General features: G+C 28.5%; 1 protein-coding gene across 1 annotated transcript; it reads right to left on the reverse strand.

The window, feature by feature from the left end:
- Positions 1–1,161: 1,161 nt before the first annotated feature.
- On the reverse strand, positions 1,162–2,061 carry LOC135140982 (uncharacterized). The gene is made up of 3 exons (XM_064071746.1): positions 1,891–2,061; positions 1,676–1,848; positions 1,162–1,627 (listed from the first exon to the last, which is right to left on the reverse strand). The coding sequence occupies exons 1-3, from the start codon at positions 1,963–1,965 to the stop codon at positions 1,195–1,197; spliced, it is 681 nt and encodes a 226-aa protein (XP_063927816.1). The 5' UTR covers positions 1,966–2,061; the 3' UTR covers positions 1,162–1,194.
- Between the last annotated feature and the right edge of the window lie 15,923 nt (positions 2,062–17,984).

Genomic DNA, 17,984 nt, shown 5'->3' on the forward strand with positions numbered 1-17,984 from the left:
TGTAACCTGAAGAAAGTGAAAATTAAAAATCGGAAAATTTAAAAATGAACCAATTACAAAATTCTAAATTCCAAAAAAAAATAAAAACGTAAAATCAAAAATGTGTAACATTGAAACCTGAAAAAGTGATAAATTAAAATTTTAGAAATTGAAAAATCGAAAAAACGAAAAATTGTAAAAGATGGAAAATCGAAAAATTAAAAAGCAACGTGGAAAATCGAAAAATATAAAAATTTTACAGAAAAATAAAAATCATAATGAAAATCGAAAAACCAAAAAATCGAGAAATCGAAAAATGCAAAAACGAAACACGGAGAAATAAAAAAAATAACAATTAAAAAAACAAAAATTTAAAAATCTCGAACTGAGAAAATAAAAAATCGAAGAAACGAAACAACCTGGAATTACATACTTGGAAGTACTTTATTTTTAATTTTTCATTTTCTCGATTTTTCGATTTTTAATTTTTCGAAAAAAGGACGAACTTCTTAAAAGTGAAATTTTAAAAAATCAAAAAATCTGAAAATTGTAACACTGAAACATCGAAAAATTGTAAAACTGAAAAATTGAAAAATTAAAAAATGAAAAAGAGACAGTGAAAAACCGAACAATTTAAAAATTGAGATATCGAAGAATTGAAAAATAAAGAAACTCAAAATCGAATAATTAAAAGGTTAACAATTGGAAAAGAAAAAATGTAACCTGAAGAAAGTGAAAATTAAAAATCGGAAAATTGAAAAATGAACCAATTACAAAATTCTAAATTCCAAAAAAAAAAAAACGTAAAGTCGAAAATGTGTAACATTGAAACCTGAAAAAGTGATAAATTAAAATTTGAGAAATTGAAAAATCGAAAAAACGAAAAATTATAAAAGATGGAAAATCGAAAAATTAAAAAGCAACGTGGAAAATCGAAAAATATAAAAATTTTACTGAAAAATAAAAATCATAATGAAAATCGAAAACTAAAAAAATCGAGAAATCGAAAAATTTTAAAATGAAACACGGAAAAATCGAAAAATTAACAATTAAAAAAAAACAAAAATTTAAAAATCTCGAATTTTTAATTTTTCAACAAAAGGACAAACTTATTTCCGAAACGTGAATACCAACTTTCCTACACGCTACTCGTACGCTATTATTGTAAAAAAAACAGCTATAGACCAGTCATTACAATTTATTTTAGTAACACCATCATAAGTAAGAGGAATAAATTTTCCCGCTCCTCGTTTTCCTCGTGGACCGCGTTCTTTTCCTTCGTCGCGGATTCTTCTGGTGCTCCTGCCACTGGCAATCCCCGAAACCTTGGAACTGGTTCGCGGGGTCGTCCCTCTTGTCTTCGACCTTGTCGGGGACTTCCCCGTCGGACTTGATGCTGTAGACGCTCGGAGACGCCTCGGGCATCTCCGTCCTAGGCACACTGCTGTCTTTACAGCGACACTTCTCCGAGCAGCCGCTCTTCGAAAACATGGAGGACGAAGAAACGTCGTCGCCGTGAAGCATCTCCAGAGACTCTTTCGCGGTCTGGAGGAGGTTATTCCTGCACTGGCTTCTAGACCGGCGTCTGAACCTCCTCGGGGACCATGTTTGATGGTTTCTTATAGCGCTTCCAGAGGAAGACCTGGAGCTGCAAAACCTAGTTTGAGTAACGAAGCACAATAGGCGCTAAAATTACTCTTTTTGGTGAAGGCGTCCATCTAGAATTTTCCTTCGGGTGGTGGACGGATAGGTGACTTGGATTTTCCGGGATTTGACCAGACGGTTGTAAAGAAACAACAGGATTCCAGAGATTACGACGATGGAGGTGGACGATGGGGTGGACGAAGTTTTGACAATGGGCGTCTGTACCTGAAGGGCGATTAGAAACGTCGAGACAACAAGCTAACTTACGGCAGCCAAAATTCTGTCCAACAGTCCTCGGAGGACGATAGTGATCACCGCAATTGCAAAGTTCGAGGAGAGCATTTTCTCAGACCATCGTGGGGAATTTTTACAAACACTTGAATTTTATTTGGCACCTGTCAGAAAAGCAGAGGGAAGTGGATTTTGATTCGGGGGAAAATTAGCACGCTGTTTTTGCTATTACCATAGCGACGCAATAATTGTCACAAACACGAAAAATAGTTTTTTCACTAGCAGCCATGACGCATGCAAATGTCGACTCATTTAGAGGGAGCAAATTCAACTTTTGCTACCACCGGTTCAAAAAGAAAAATTGAGGTTATGTACGCAATGTTTGATGTGATTATTTCTTAAAAAATGAACAAATGTGTGCTACAAACATTACTTGAGCATACGCATGGTAGTTGGTAAATGGTACAAGATAAAATGATTAACTCAGCGACAAATATAAACGGTTTTCTTTGTGTTGAAGATTTAGATTAAGTTTGATTAGAAATCAAAACAAAATCATGTTGTGTCAAAAAATTGAACGTTTATTTTTCAGTTTATTGTCTTATGGTTTCTACTAGTGAAAAAAATAGTATATTAACCACGGTTGCAAAGCCACTTCTAGACCTCGCCCTTAGAGCCCTCGACGCTGCGCGTCTCGGGTTCTAATTTGCGCTCGGTCTAGAATGCTTGGCTCTGCAACCTTGGCTAATAATATACTATTTTAGTCTGTTTTCTAAAATCAAGACGGATTCATAGACAACAAGTATCAAAACGACTTTATTATTTACTCCTGTGTAATTCGTAAAATTGAAAAATTAAAATTATAAATAATTGAAAAATCGAGAAATCCAAAAATGGAAAAATCGAGAAACTGAAAGATCTAAAAATTGAAAAATCGAAAATTGGGATAATCGAAAGGTTGGGTGTTGAGAAATTACGTTTTTAACTTCTCGATTTATCAGTTTCTAGATTTTCCGGTTTTAATTTGTGGATTTTTGAATTTTTCAACTTTTCGATTTTCCAGTTTCTCTGTTTTTCGACGAAAATTAAAAAATCTAAAAATTGAAAAGGCAAAAAATCGAAAAAATCAGAAACCCCGAAATCGAAAAGTCGAAAAATCGAGAAACTGAATTATCGAAAAATTGAAAATTCTAGAATCTAAAACTGAAAATTCAAAAATTTGAAAATTCGAAAATTACGAAATAAAAAAATTGAAAAAGGAATTTTACGAATAACAATCGAAGAATCAAAAAAGTGAAAAATCGGTTTTTAGTCTATTTTCGGAAATCAAGACGGATTCATAGACAACAAGTATCAAAACGACTTTTTTATTTACTCCTGTGTAATTCGTAAAATTGAAAAATTAAAATTATAAATAATTGAAAAATCGAGAAATCCAAAAATGGAAAAATCGAGAAACTGAAAGATCTAAAAATTGAAAAATCGAAAATTGGGATAATCGAAAGGTTGGGAGTTGAGAAATTACGTTTTTAACTTCTCGATTTATCAGTTTCTAGATTTTCCGGTTTTAATTTGTGGATTTTTGAATTTTTCAACTTTTCGATTTTCCAGTTTCTCTGTTTTTCGACTTGAAAATTAAAAAATCTAAAAATTGAAAACGCAAAAAATCGAAAAAATCAGAAACCCCGAAATCGAAAAGTCGAAAAATCGAGAAACTGAATTATCGAAAAATTTAAAATTCTAGAATCTAAAATTGAAAATTCGAAAATTTGAAAATTCGAAAATTACGAAATAAAAAAATTGAAAAAGGAATTTTACGAATAACAATCGAAGAATCAAAAAAGTGAAAAATCGGTTTTTAGTCTGTTTTCGAAAATCAAGACGGATTCATAGACAACAAGTATCAAAACGACTTTTTTATTTACTCCTGTGTAATTCGTAAAATTGAAAAATTAAAATTATAAATAATTGAAAAATCGAGAAATCCAAAAATGGAAAAATCGAGAAACTGAAAGATCTAAAAATTGAAAAATCGAAAATTGGGATAATCGAAAGGTTGGGAGTTGAGAAATTACGTTTTTAACTTCTCGATTTATCAGTTTCTAGATTTTCCGGTTTTAATTTGTGGATTTTTGAATTTTTCAACTTTTCGATTTTCCAGTTTCTCTGTTTTTCGACGAAAATTAAAAAATCTAAAAATTGAAAAGGCAAAAAATCGAAAAAATCAGAAACCCCGAAATCGAAAAGTCGAAAAATCGAGAAACTGAATTATCGAAAAATTGAAAATTCTAGAATCTAAAACTGAAAATTCGAAAATTTGAAAATTCGAAAATTACGAAATAAAAAAATTGAAAAAGGAATTTTACGAATAACAATCGAAGAATGAAAAAAGTGAAAAATCGGTTTTTAGTCTATTTTCGAAAATCAAGACGGATTCATAGACAACAAGTATCAAAACGACTTTTTTATTTACTCCTGTGTAATTCGTAAAATTGAAAAATTAAAATTATAAATAATTGAAAAATCGAGAAATCCAAAAATGGAAAAATCGAGAAACTGAAAGATCTAAAAATTGAAAAATCGAAAATTGGGATAATCGAAAGGTTGGGAGTTGAGAAATTACGTTTTTAACTTCTCGATTTATCAGTTTCTAGATTTTCCGGTTTTAATTTGTGGATTTTTGAATTTTTCAACTTTTCGATTTTCCAGTTTCTCTGTTTTTCGACGAAAATTAAAAAATCTAAAAACTGAAAAGGCAAAAAATCGAAAAAATCAGAAACCCCGAAATCGAAAAGTCGAAAAATCGAGAAACTGAATTATCGAAAAATTGAAAATTCTAGAATCTAAAACTGAAAATTCGAAAATTTGAAAATTCGAAAATTACGAAATAAAAAAATTGAAAAAGGAATTTTACGAATAACAATCGAAGAATCAAAAAAATGAAAAATCGGTTTTTAGTCTATTTTCGAAAATCAAGACGGATTCATAGACAACAAGTATCAAAACGACTTTTTTATTTACTCCTGTGTAATTCGTAAAATTGAAAAATTAAAATTATAAATAATTGAAAAATCGAGAAATCCAAAAATGGAAAAATCGAGAAACTGAAAGATCTAAAAATTGAAAAATCGAAAATTGGGATAATCGAAAGGTTGGGAGTTGAGAAATTACGTTTTTAACTTCTCGATTTATCAGTTTCTAGATTTTCCGGTTTTAATTTGTGGATTTTTGAATTTTTCAACTTTTCGATTTTCCAGTTTCTCTGTTTTTCGACTAGAACATTAAAAAATCTAAAAATTGAAAACGCAAAAAATCGAAAAAATCAGAAACCCCGAAATCGAAAAGTCGAAAAATCGAGAAACTGAATTATCGAAAAATTGAAAATTCTAGAATCTAAAACTGAAAATTCGAAAATTTGAAAATTCGAAAATTACGAAATAAAAAAATTGAAAAAGGAATTTTACGAATAACAATCGAAGAATCAAAAAAATGAAAAATCGGTTTTTAGTCTATTTTCGAAAATCAAGACGGATTCATAGACAACAAGTATCAAAACGACTTTTTTATTTACTCCTGTGTAATTCGTAAAATTGAAAAATTAAAATTATAAATAATTGAAAAATCGAGAAATCCAAAAATGGAAAAATCGAGAAACTGAAAGATCTAAAAATTGAAAAATCGAAAATTGGGATAATCGAAAGGTTGGGAGTTGAGAAATTACGTTTTTAACTTCTCGATTTATCAGTTTCTAGATTTTCCGGTTTTAATTTGTGGATTTTTGAATTTTTCAACTTTTCGATTTTCCAGTTTCTCTGTTTTTCGACGAAAATTAAAAAATCTAAAAATTGAAAAGGCAAAAAATCGAAAAAATCAGAAACCCCGAAATCGAAAAGTCGAAAAATCGAGAAACTGAATTATCGAAAAATTGAAAATTCTAGAATCTAAAACTGAAAATTCGAAAATTTGAAAATTCGAAAATTACGAAATAAAAAAATTGAAAAAGGAATTTTACGAATAACAATCGAAGAATCAAAAAAATGAAAAATCGGTTTTTAGTCTATTTTCGAAAATCAAGACGGATTCATAGACAACAAGTATCAAAACGACTTTTTTATTTACTCCTGTGTAATTCGTAAAATTGAAAAATTAAAATTATAAATAACTGAAAAATCGAGAAATCCAAAAATGGAAAAATCGAGAAACTGAAAGATCTAAAAATTGAAAAATCGAAAATTGGGATAATCGAAAGGTTGGGAGTTGAGAAATTACGTTTTTAACTTCTCGATTTATCAGTTTCTAGATTTTCCGGTTTTAATTTGTGGATTTTTGAATTTTTCAACTTTTCGATTTTCCAGTTTCTCTGTTTTTCGACGAAAATTAAAAAATCTAAAAATTGAAAAGGCAAAAAATCGAAAAAATCAGAAACCCCGAAATCGAAAAGTCGAAAAATCGAGAAACTGAATTATCGAAAAATTGAAAATTCTAGAATCTAAAACTGAAAATTCGAAAATTTGAAAATTCGAAAATTACGAAATAAAAAAATTGAAAAAGGAATTTTACGAATAACAATCGAAGAATGAAAAAAGTGAAAAATCGGTTTTTAGTCTATTTTCGAAAATCAAGACGGATTCATAGACAACAAGTATCAAAACGACTTTTTTATTTACTCCTGTGTAATTCGTAAAATTGAAAAATTAAAATTATAAATAATTGAAAAATCGAGAAATCCAAAAATGGAAAAATCGAGAAACTGAAAGATCTAAAAATTGAAAAATCGAAAATTGGGATAATCGAAAGGTTGGGAGTTGAGAAATTACGTTTTTAACTTCTCGATTTATCAGTTTCTAGATTTTCCGGTTTTAATTTGTGGATTTTTGAATTTTTCAACTTTTCGATTTTCCAGTTTCTCTGTTTTTCGACTAGAACATTAAAAAATCTAAAAATTGAAAACGCAAAAAATCGAAAAAATCAGAAACCCCGAAATCGAAAAGTCGAAAAATCGAGAAACTGAATTATCGAAAAATTGAAAATTCTAGAATCTAAAACTGAAAATTCGAAAATTTGAAAATTCGAAAATTACGAAATAAAAAAATTGAAAAAGGAATTTTACGAATAACAATCGAAGAATCAAAAAAATGAAAAATCGGTTTTTAGTCTATTTTCGAAAATCAAGACGGATTCATAGACAACAAGTATCAAAACGACTTTTTTATTTACTCCTGTGTAATTCGTAAAATTGAAAAATTAAAATTATAAATAATTGAAAAATCGAGAAATCCAAAAATGGAAAAATCGAGAAACTGAAAGATCTAAAAATTGAAAAATCGAAAATTGGGATAATCGAAAGGTTGGGAGTTGAGAAATTACGTTTTTAACTTCTCGATTTATCAGTTTCTAGATTTTCCGGTTTTAATTTGTGGATTTTTGAATTTTTCAACTTTTCGATTTTCCAGTTTCTCTGTTTTTCGACGAAAATTAAAAAATCTAAAAATTGAAAAGGCAAAAAATCGAAAAAATCAGAAACCCCGAAATCGAAAAGTCGAAAAATCGAGAAACTGAATTATCGAAAAATTGAAAATTCTAGAATCTAAAACTGAAAATTCGAAAATTTGAAAATTCGAAAATTACGAAATAAAAAAATTGAAAAAGGAATTTTACGAATAACAATCGAAGAATCAAAAAAATGAAAAATCGGTTTTTAGTCTATTTTCGAAAATCAAGACGGATTCATAGACAACAAGTATCAAAACGACTTTTTTATTTACTCCTGTGTAATTCGTAAAATTGAAAAATTAAAATTATAAATAACTGAAAAATCGAGAAATCCAAAAATGGAAAAATCGAGAAACTGAAAGATCTAAAAATTGAAAAATCGAAAATTGGGATAATCGAAAGGTTGGGAGTTGAGAAATTACGTTTTTAACTTCTCGATTTATCAGTTTCTAGATTTTCCGGTTTTAATTTGTGGATTTTTGAATTTTTCAACTTTTCGATTTTCCAGTTTCTCTGTTTTTCGACGAAAATTAAAAAATCTAAAAATTGAAAAGGCAAAAAATCGAAAAAATCAGAAACCCCGAAATCGAAAAGTCGAAAAATCGAGAAACTGAATTATCGAAAAATTGAAAATTCTAGAATCTAAAACTGAAAATTCGAAAATTTGAAAATTCGAAAATTACGAAATAAAAAAATTGAAAAAGGAATTTTACGAATAACAATCGAAGAATGAAAAAAGTGAAAAATCGGTTTTTAGTCTATTTTCGAAAATCAAGACGGATTCATAGACAACAAGTATCAAAACGACTTTTTTATTTACTCCTGTGTAATTCGTAAAATTGAAAAATTAAAATTATAAATAATTGAAAAATCGAGAAATCCAAAAATGGAAAAATCGAGAAACTGAAAGATCTAAAAATTGAAAAATCGAAAATTGGGATAATCGAAAGGTTGGGAGTTGAGAAATTACGTTTTTAACTTCTCGATTTATCAGTTTCTAGATTTTCCGGTTTTAATTTGTGGATTTTTGAATTTTTCAACTTTTCGATTTTCCAGTTTCTCTGTTTTTCGACTAGAACATTAAAAAATCTAAAAATTGAAAACGCAAAAAATCGAAAAAATCAGAAACCCCGAAATCGAAAAGTCGAAAAATCGAGAAACTGAATTATCGAAAAATTGAAAATTCTAGAATCTAAAACTGAAAATTCGAAAATTTGAAAATTCGAAAATTACGAAATAAAAAAATTGAAAAAGGAATTTTACGAATAACAATCGAAGAATCAAAAAAATGAAAAATCGGTTTTTAGTCTATTTTCGAAAATCAAGACGGATTCATAGACAACAAGTATCAAAACGACTTTTTTATTTACTCCTGTGTAATTCGTAAAATTGAAAAATTAAAATTATAAATAATTGAAAAATCGAGAAATCCAAAAATGGAAAAATCGAGAAACTGAAAGATCTAAAAATTGAAAAATCGAAAATTGGGATAATCGAAAGGTTGGGAGTTGAGAAATTACGTTTTTAACTTCTCGATTTATCAGTTTCTAGATTTTCCGGTTTTAATTTGTGGATTTTTGAATTTTTCAACTTTTCGATTTTCCAGTTTCTCTGTTTTTCGACGAAAATTAAAAAATCTAAAAATTGAAAAGGCAAAAAATCGAAAAAATCAGAAACCCCGAAATCGAAAAGTCGAAAAATCGAGAAACTGAATTATCGAAAAATTGAAAATTCTAGAATCTAAAACTGAAAATTCGAAAATTTGAAAATTCGAAAATTACGAAATAAAAAAATTGAAAAAGGAATTTTACGAATAACAATCGAAGAATCAAAAAAATGAAAAATCGGTTTTTAGTCTATTTTCGAAAATCAAGACGGATTCATAGACAACAAGTATCAAAACGACTTTTTTATTTACTCCTGTGTAATTCGTAAAATTGAAAAATTAAAATTATAAATAACTGAAAAATCGAGAAATCCAAAAATGGAAAAATCGAGAAACTGAAAGATCTAAAAATTGAAAAATCGAAAATTGGGATAATCGAAAGGTTGGGAGTTGAGAAATTACGTTTTTAACTTCTCGATTTATCAGTTTCTAGATTTTCCGGTTTTAATTTGTGGATTTTTGAATTTTTCAACTTTTCGATTTTCCAGTTTCTCTGTTTTTCGACGAAAATTAAAAAATCTAAAAATTGAAAAGGCAAAAAATCGAAAAAATCAGAAACCCCGAAATCGAAAAGTCGAAAAATCGAGAAACTGAATTATCGAAAAATTGAAAATTCTAGAATCTAAAACTGAAAATTCGAAAATTTGAAAATTCGAAAATTACGAAATAAAAAAATTGAAAAAGGAATTTTACGAATAACAATCGAAGAATGAAAAAAGTGAAAAATCGGTTTTTAGTCTATTTTCGAAAATCAAGACGGATTCATAGACAACAAGTATCAAAACGACTTTTTTATTTACTCCTGTGTAATTCGTAAAATTGAAAAATTAAAATTATAAATAATTGAAAAATCGAGAAATCCAAAAATGGAAAAATCGAGAAACTGAAAGATCTAAAAATTGAAAAATCGAAAATTGGGATAATCGAAAGGTTGGGAGTTGAGAAATTACGTTTTTAACTTCTCGATTTATCAGTTTCTAGATTTTCCGGTTTTAATTTGTGGATTTTTGAATTTTTCAACTTTTCGATTTTCCAGTTTCTCTGTTTTTCGACTAGAACATTAAAAAATCTAAAAATTGAAAACGCAAAAAATCGAAAAAATCAGAAACCCCGAAATCGAAAAGTCGAAAAATCGAGAAACTGAATTATCGAAAAATTGAAAATTCTAGAATCTAAAACTGAAAATTCGAAAATTTGAAAATTCGAAAATTACGAAATAAAAAAATTGAAAAAGGAATTTTACGAATAACAATCGAAGAATCAAAAAAATGAAAAATCGGTTTTTAGTCTATTTTCGAAAATCAAGACGGATTCATAGACAACAAGTATCAAAACGACTTTTTTATTTACTCCTGTGTAATTCGTAAAATTGAAAAATTAAAATTATAAATAATTGAAAAATCGAGAAATCCAAAAATGGAAAAATCGAGAAACTGAAAGATCTAAAAATTGAAAAATCGAAAATTGGGATAATCGAAAGGTTGGGAGTTGAGAAATTACGTTTTTAACTTCTCGATTTATCAGTTTCTAGATTTTCCGGTTTTAATTTGTGGATTTTTGAATTTTTCAACTTTTCGATTTTCCAGTTTCTCTGTTTTTCGACGAAAATTAAAAAATCTAAAAATTGAAAAGGCAAAAAATCGAAAAAATCAGAAACCCCGAAATCGAAAAGTCGAAAAATCGAGAAACTGAATTATCGAAAAATTGAAAATTCTAGAATCTAAAACTGAAAATTCGAAAATTTGAAAATTCGAAAATTACGAAATAAAAAAATTGAAAAAGGAATTTTACGAATAACAATCGAAGAATCAAAAAAATGAAAAATCGGTTTTTAGTCTATTTTCGAAAATCAAGACGGATTCATAGACAACAAGTATCAAAACGACTTTTTTATTTACTCCTGTGTAATTCGTAAAATTGAAAAATTAAAATTATAAATAACTGAAAAATCGAGAAATCCAAAAATGGAAAAATCGAGAAACTGAAAGATCTAAAAATTGAAAAATCGAAAATTGGGATAATCGAAAGGTTGGGAGTTGAGAAATTACGTTTTTAACTTCTCGATTTATCAGTTTCTAGATTTTCCGGTTTTAATTTGTGGATTTTTGAATTTTTCAACTTTTCGATTTTCCAGTTTCTCTGTTTTTCGACGAAAATTAAAAAATCTAAAAATTGAAAAGGCAAAAAATCGAAAAAATCAGAAACCCCGAAATCGAAAAGTCGAAAAATCGAGAAACTGAATTATCGAAAAATTGAAAATTCTAGAATCTAAAACTGAAAATTCGAAAATTTGAAAATTCGAAAATTACGAAATAAAAAAATTGAAAAAGGAATTTTACGAATAACAATCGAAGAATGAAAAAAGTGAAAAATCGGTTTTTAGTCTATTTTCGAAAATCAAGACGGATTCATAGACAACAAGTATCAAAACGACTTTTTTATTTACTCCTGTGTAATTCGTAAAATTGAAAAATTAAAATTATAAATAATTGAAAAATCGAGAAATCCAAAAATGGAAAAATCGAGAAACTGAAAGATCTAAAAATTGAAAAATCGAAAATTGGGATAATCGAAAGGTTGGGAGTTGAGAAATTACGTTTTTAACTTCTCGATTTATCAGTTTCTAGATTTTCCGGTTTTAATTTGTGGATTTTTGAATTTTTCAACTTTTCGATTTTCCAGTTTCTCTGTTTTTCGACGAAAATTAAAAAATCTAAAAATTGAAAAGGCAAAAAATCGAAAAAATCAGAAACCCCGAAATCGAAAAGTCGAAAAATCGAGAAACTGAATTATCGAAAAATTGAAAATTCTAGAATCTAAAACTGAAAATTCGAAAATTTGAAAATTCGAAAATTACGAAATAAAAAAATTGAAAAAGGAATTTTACGAATAACAATCGAAGAATCAAAAAAGTGAAAAATCGGTTTTTAGTCTATTTTCGAAAATCAAGACGGATTCATAGACAACAAGTATCAAAACGACTTTTTTATTTACTCCTGTGTAATTCGTAAAATTGAAAAATTAAAATTATAAATAATAGAAAAATCGAGAAATCCAAAAATGGAAAAATCGAGAAACTGAAAGATCTAAAAATTGAAAAATCGAAAATTGGGATAATCGAAAGGTTGGGAGTTGAGAAATTACGTTTTTAACTTCTCGATTTATCAGTTTCTAGATTTTCCGGTTTTAATTTGTGGATTTTTGAATTTTTCAAATTTTCGATTTTCCAGTTTCTCTGTTTTTCGACTTGAAAATTAAAAAATCTAAAAATTGAAAACGCAAAAAATCGAAAAAATCAGAAACCCCGAAATCGAAAAGTCGAAAAATCGAGAAACTGAATTATCGAAAAATTGAAAATTCTAGAATCTAAAATTGAAAATTCGAAAATTTGTAAATTCGAAAATTACGAAATAAAAAAATTGAAAAAGGAATTTTACGAATAACAATCGAAGAATCAAAAAAGTGAAAAATCGGTTTTTAGTCTGTTTTCGAAAATCAAGACGGATTCATAGACAACAAGTATCAAAACGACTTTTTTATTTACTCCTGTGTAATTCGTAAAATTGAAAAATTAAAATTATAAATAATTGAAAAATCGAGAAATCCAAAAATGGAAAAATCGAGAAACTGAAAGATCTAAAAATTGAAAAATCGAAAATTGGGATAATCGAAAGGTTGGGAGTTGAGAAATTACGTTTTTAACTTCTCGATTTATCAGTTTCTAGATTTTCCGGTTTTAATTTGTGGATTTTTGAATTTTTCAACTTTTCGATTTTCCAGTTTCTCTGTTTTTCGACGAAAATTAAAAAATCTAAAAATTGAAAAGGCAAAAAATCGAAAAAATCAGAAACCCCGAAATCGAAAAGTCGAAAAATCGAGAAACTGAATTATCGAAAAATTGAAAATTCTAGAATCTAAAATTGAAAATTCGAAAATTTGAAAATTCGAAAATTACGAAATAAAAAAATTGAAAAAGGAATTTTACGAATAACAATCGAAGAATCAAAAAAGTGAAAAATCGGTTTTTAGTCTATTTTCGAAAATCAAGACGGATTCATAGACAACAAGTATCAAAACGACTTTTTTATTTACTCCTGTGTAATTCGTAAAATTGAAAAATTAAAATTATAAATAATTGAAAAATCGAGAAATCCAAAAATGGAAAAATCGAGAAACTGAAAGATCTAAAAATTGAAAAATCGAAAATTGGGATAATCGAAAGGTTGGGAGTTGAGAAATTACGTTTTTAACTTCTCGATTTATCAGTTTCTAGACTTTCCGGTTTTAATTTGTGGATTTTTGAATTTTTCAACTTTTCGATTTTCCAGTTTCTCTGTTTTTCGACTTGAAAATTAAAAAATCTAAAAATTGAAAGCGCAAAAAATCGAAAAAATCAGAAACCCCGAAATCGAAAAGTCGAAAAATCGAGAAACTGAATTATCGAAAAATTGAAAATTCTAGAATCTAAAATTGAAAATTCGAAAATTTGAAAATTCGAAAATTACGAAATAAAATTGAAAAAGGAATTTTACGAATAACAATCGAAGAATCAAAAAAGTGAAAAATCGGTTTTTAGTCTGTTTTCGAAAATCAAGACGGATTCATAGACAACAAGTATCAAAACGACTTTTTTATTTACTCCTGTGTAATTCGTAAAATTGAAAAATTAAAATTATAAATAATTGAAAAATCGAGAAATCCAAAAATGGAAAAATCGAGAAACTGAAAGATCTAAAAATTGAAAAATCGAAAATTGGGATAATCGAAAGGTTGGGAGTTGAGAAATTACGTTTTTAACTTCTCGATTTATCAGTTTCTAGATTTTCCGGTTTTAATTTGTGGATTTTTGAATTTTTCAACTTTTCGATTTTCCAGTTTCTCTGTTTTTCGACTTGAAAATTAAAAAATCTAAAAATTGAAAACGCAAAAAATCGAAAAAATCAGAAACCCCGAAATCGAAAAGTCGAAAAATCGAGAAACTGAATTATCGAAAAATTGAAAATTCTAGAATCTAAAACTGAAAATTCGAAAATTTGAAAATTCGAAAATTACGAAATAAAAAAATTGAAAAAGGAATTTTACGAATAACAATCGAAGAATCAAAAAAGTGAAAAATCGGTTTTTAGTCTATTTTCGAAAATCAAGACGGATTCATAGACAACAAGTATCAAAACGACTTTTTTATTTACTCCTGTGTAATTCGTAAAATTGAAAAATTAAAATTATAAATAATTGAAAAATCGAGAAATCCAAAAATGGAAAAATCGAGAAACTGAAAGATCTAAAAATTGAAAAATCGAAAATTGGGATAATCGAAAGGTTGGGAGTTGAGAAATTACGTTTTTCAACTTTTCGATTTTCCAGTTTCTCTGTTTTTCGACTTGAAAATTAAAAAATCTAAAAATTGAAAACGCAAAAAATCGAAAAAATCAGAAACCCCGAAATCGAAAAGTCGAAAAATCGAGAAACTGAATTATCGAAAAATTGAAAATTCTAGAATCTAAAACTGAAAATTCGAAAATTTGCAAATTCGAAAATTACAAAATAAAAAAATTGAAAAAGGAATTTTACGAATAACAATCGAAGAATCAAAAAAGTGAAAAATCGGTTTTTAGTCTGTTTTCGAAAATCAAGACGGATTCATAGACAACAAGTATCAAAACGACTTTTTTATTTACTCCTGTCTATAATGATACCCTTTGTCACACATTCCGGCGAGATGACAAGTGATAAACGACCCCACCCGCCGATAAATCATGCGACAAAAGTTGGTAGGGGAGCTGCCAAATGCTCAACGGCCACGTGACCGAGTCAAAGACTGATCAAGTGGAAGTTTGCTTACCGCAACTACAGTGCAGATGGCCGAGGGGTGAAGTGCTTTATTGCCAGGAAATTTATTTTCAATAAAGACACTTGTCGGGAGAGCATTCGCCCTTTTATGCGTGATGGCAGAACGACTTAATTATACAGCAACATTAACCCCGCTTTATCACAAACCATACAACAAACATAGTGTCGTCCACACGAATCGGTGTCGTTTTTTGTTCTTCATTGTTTTCGGCGATTCCGTCGGAAAACACGGTGTGTGTGACAGCGGAACGCTTAATTAAACGGCGGCATTAGCCCGAGAAAAGTTTGTCAATTCAGGTTGGAAGAAGTGAAAAGTAAACAGCGTGATAGATGTTTATTATAGAACGGGGCGGCCATAGTTAGGTTGGTCCCCGGAGACTCCGGGATGAATCTTAGAGGTGGAGCGCTTCTTGGACAAATTGCCCGGAGCGGAGATCGGGGACCTGAGACAGAATCGGGACGCGGGGATATTCCACCAAAACTCGAGCCGGGCAAGAAACATAAATCATGCGGTGTCCTTACGTGCGAGATTAATTTCGGACATTTGTTTACGCTTAAGGCGCTTTCTTCGGCTCGCAAGACGATAACTAAAGAGCGGATTCTAGGGCAAAATTTACTTTGTTCCGCTAATTTTCTTCTAAAATCGGAATTTTCTATACATTTCCGGTATCTATTTTTCTGCGAAAACCATCAAAGCACAAATTTTATGGGTTTTGAAATAATTAAAACACGTATTTTCAATAAAACAATAAATAACAATTTTTCGAAGATCTGTATTTGTTCTCTTGTACTTTAGACGCGAAAGAAAAACTTTAAACAATTAAGAAAATGACAAAAAAGCTCGTAAAAAATGACTAAAAAGGGGGTCAAAACCCGGAACCAAAGTGCGATCAAAGCAATAATCAAGAAATCAACTACAAAAAGTGACAAAGAAAAGGTGATAAAAAGGGACAAAAAAGAGCACGACAAATAAGTCTACAAAAAAGCGATTACAAGAAATAAAATTTCCCCGCCCACCCACCCATCTTTTAACCCGATGTGTACAACAAAGAGAAAAACTCTTTTTCATGAGATTTTTCTAAACAAAAACCGTTTATTTAGTAAAAAAAAAGTTACAATCGTTGATTTCTTGACAGGTGATCGAATTTTTGAGTTCATTAGACATTAGAAAAAAATTTGATGAAAGAAAAAACTAATCTTCTCATTACAAAAAAGAATGATAAAAAATAACACTTCTGGACTCTCTAAACCAGATCAGTGTGAAAAAATGTGACACAATTAGTTATCATTTTTTATTTAATTTTTCAAAAATTCGTCAAAATTTTGTAAATCTTGAAAACTGTGTTTGTTATGGACCATAAATGCTATAACATATTTACCTAAACATTGTTAACACTAAAAAATGAAAGATTTGCTTTGAAATTTGATCTTCATTATTTCAAAAATCGCCAAAATTTTCAGTTGGAGATCAAGAACTTCTCTATCTTCGTCGCAAGCAAATTATTTGCAGATCTGTCATTTATAAAATTTAACTACGATGAAGATATTTCACTACAATAAAAATAAAAGTTCCCCGCCCACCCGCCCATCTTTTAATCCGATATGTACAAAAAACAGAAAAACTCCTTTCCATGAAATTTTTCTAAACAAAAGCTGTTTATTTTTTATGTAACATAATCATTGATTTCTTGTAAAGGTAATCGAATTTTTGAGTTCATTAGACATTAAAAAAAATTTTGATAAAAGGGAAAACTAATATTCTCACTACAAAAAAAAAAGAAATGATGTATTTTCTAACACTTCTGGACTTTCTAAACAAGATCAGTGTGAAAAAATATGACATAATTAGTTGTCATTTTTTATTTAATTTTTCAAAATTTCGTCAAAATTTTATTAATCTTAAAAACTCTTTGTTGTTACGAACAGTAAATCTCATAACATAGTTAGCTAAACACTGTTGACACTAAAAAATGAAAAAATATTACACAATTAGTTGTTATTTTTTTTATTTAATTTTTCAAAAATTCTCCAAAATTTTATCGATTTTAAAAACTGTTGCTACGAATCCTAAATGCCATAATGTATTTACCTAAATACTGTAGGCACTATAAAATGAAAAACTTGCTTTGAAATTTGATATTGATTATCTCAAAAATCGTCAAAATTTTCAGTTGGAGATCAAGTACTAACAATAATTCTACATCGTCTCTATCTTCGTCGCAAGCAAATTATTTCCAGATCAATCATTTGTAAAACTCAATTTCGATGAAGATCTTTCATTGCAATAAAAATAAAAGTTCCCCGCCCACCCACCCATCTTTTAATCCCTTATATACAACAAACAGAAAAACTCCTATCCATGATTTTTTTTTTTTTTAAACAAAAGCCCTTCATTACTTATGTAACATAATCATTGATTTCTTGTAAAGGTAATCGAATTTTTAATTTCAATTGACATTAAAAAAAATTTTGATAAAAGAGAAAACTAATCTTCTCATTACAAAAAAACGAAATGATGTATTTTCTTACATGTTGAGATCTTGAGGTTGTCAAAACTAAAAAATAACACGTCTGGATTTTCTAAACCAGATCAGTGTGAAAAAATGTGACACAATTAGTTGTCAGTTTTTATTTAATTTTTCAAAAATTCGTCAAAATTTTATTAATCTTAAAAACTGTTTGATGCTACGAACCGTAAATGCCATAACGTATTTACCTAAACACTGTTGACACTAAAAAATTAAAGACCTGCTTTGAAATTTGATCTTGATAGTCGCAAAAATCGTCAAAATTTTCAGGTGGACATCAGTACTAAAAAAATTCTACATCGTCTCGATCTTCTTCGCAAGCAAATTATTTCCAGATCAGTCATTTATAAAACTCAACTTCGGTGAAAATATTTCATTACCATAAAAATTAAAGTTCCCCGCCCACTCACTCATTTTTTAATCCGATATATACAACATACAGAAAACTCCTTTCCATGAAATTTTTCTAAACAAAAGCCCTTTATTATTTATGTAACATAATCATTAATTTTTTACTTATTTTTCAAAAATTCGTCAATATTTTATATACTTACCTTAAAAACTGTTGGTTGCTACGAACCGTAAATGTATTA

Source organism: Zophobas morio, unplaced genomic scaffold (genome assembly GCF_036711695.1).
Source record: "Zophobas morio isolate AGI-343-1 ecotype UQ-CSIRO unplaced genomic scaffold, CSIRO_AGI_Zmor_V1 ptg000041l, whole genome shotgun sequence".
Taxonomy (NCBI): domain Eukaryota; kingdom Metazoa; phylum Arthropoda; class Insecta; order Coleoptera; family Tenebrionidae; genus Zophobas; species Zophobas morio.

Bases quoted from the DNA above. Each gene is read 5' to 3' on its own strand.
- LOC135140982 (XM_064071746.1), bottom strand. From the start codon at position 1,965: ATGCTCTCCTCGAACTTTGCAATTGCGGTGATCACTATCGTCCTCCGA. The intron at 1,849-1,890 runs GTAAGTTAGCTT...ATCGCCCTTCAG, and splicing joins TGGACAGAATTTTGGCTGCC to GTACAGACGCCCATTGTCAA. The intron at 1,628-1,675 runs GTAATTTTAGCG...TAGGTTTTGCAG, and splicing joins GGACGCCTTCACCAAAAAGA to CTCCAGGTCTTCCTCTGGAA.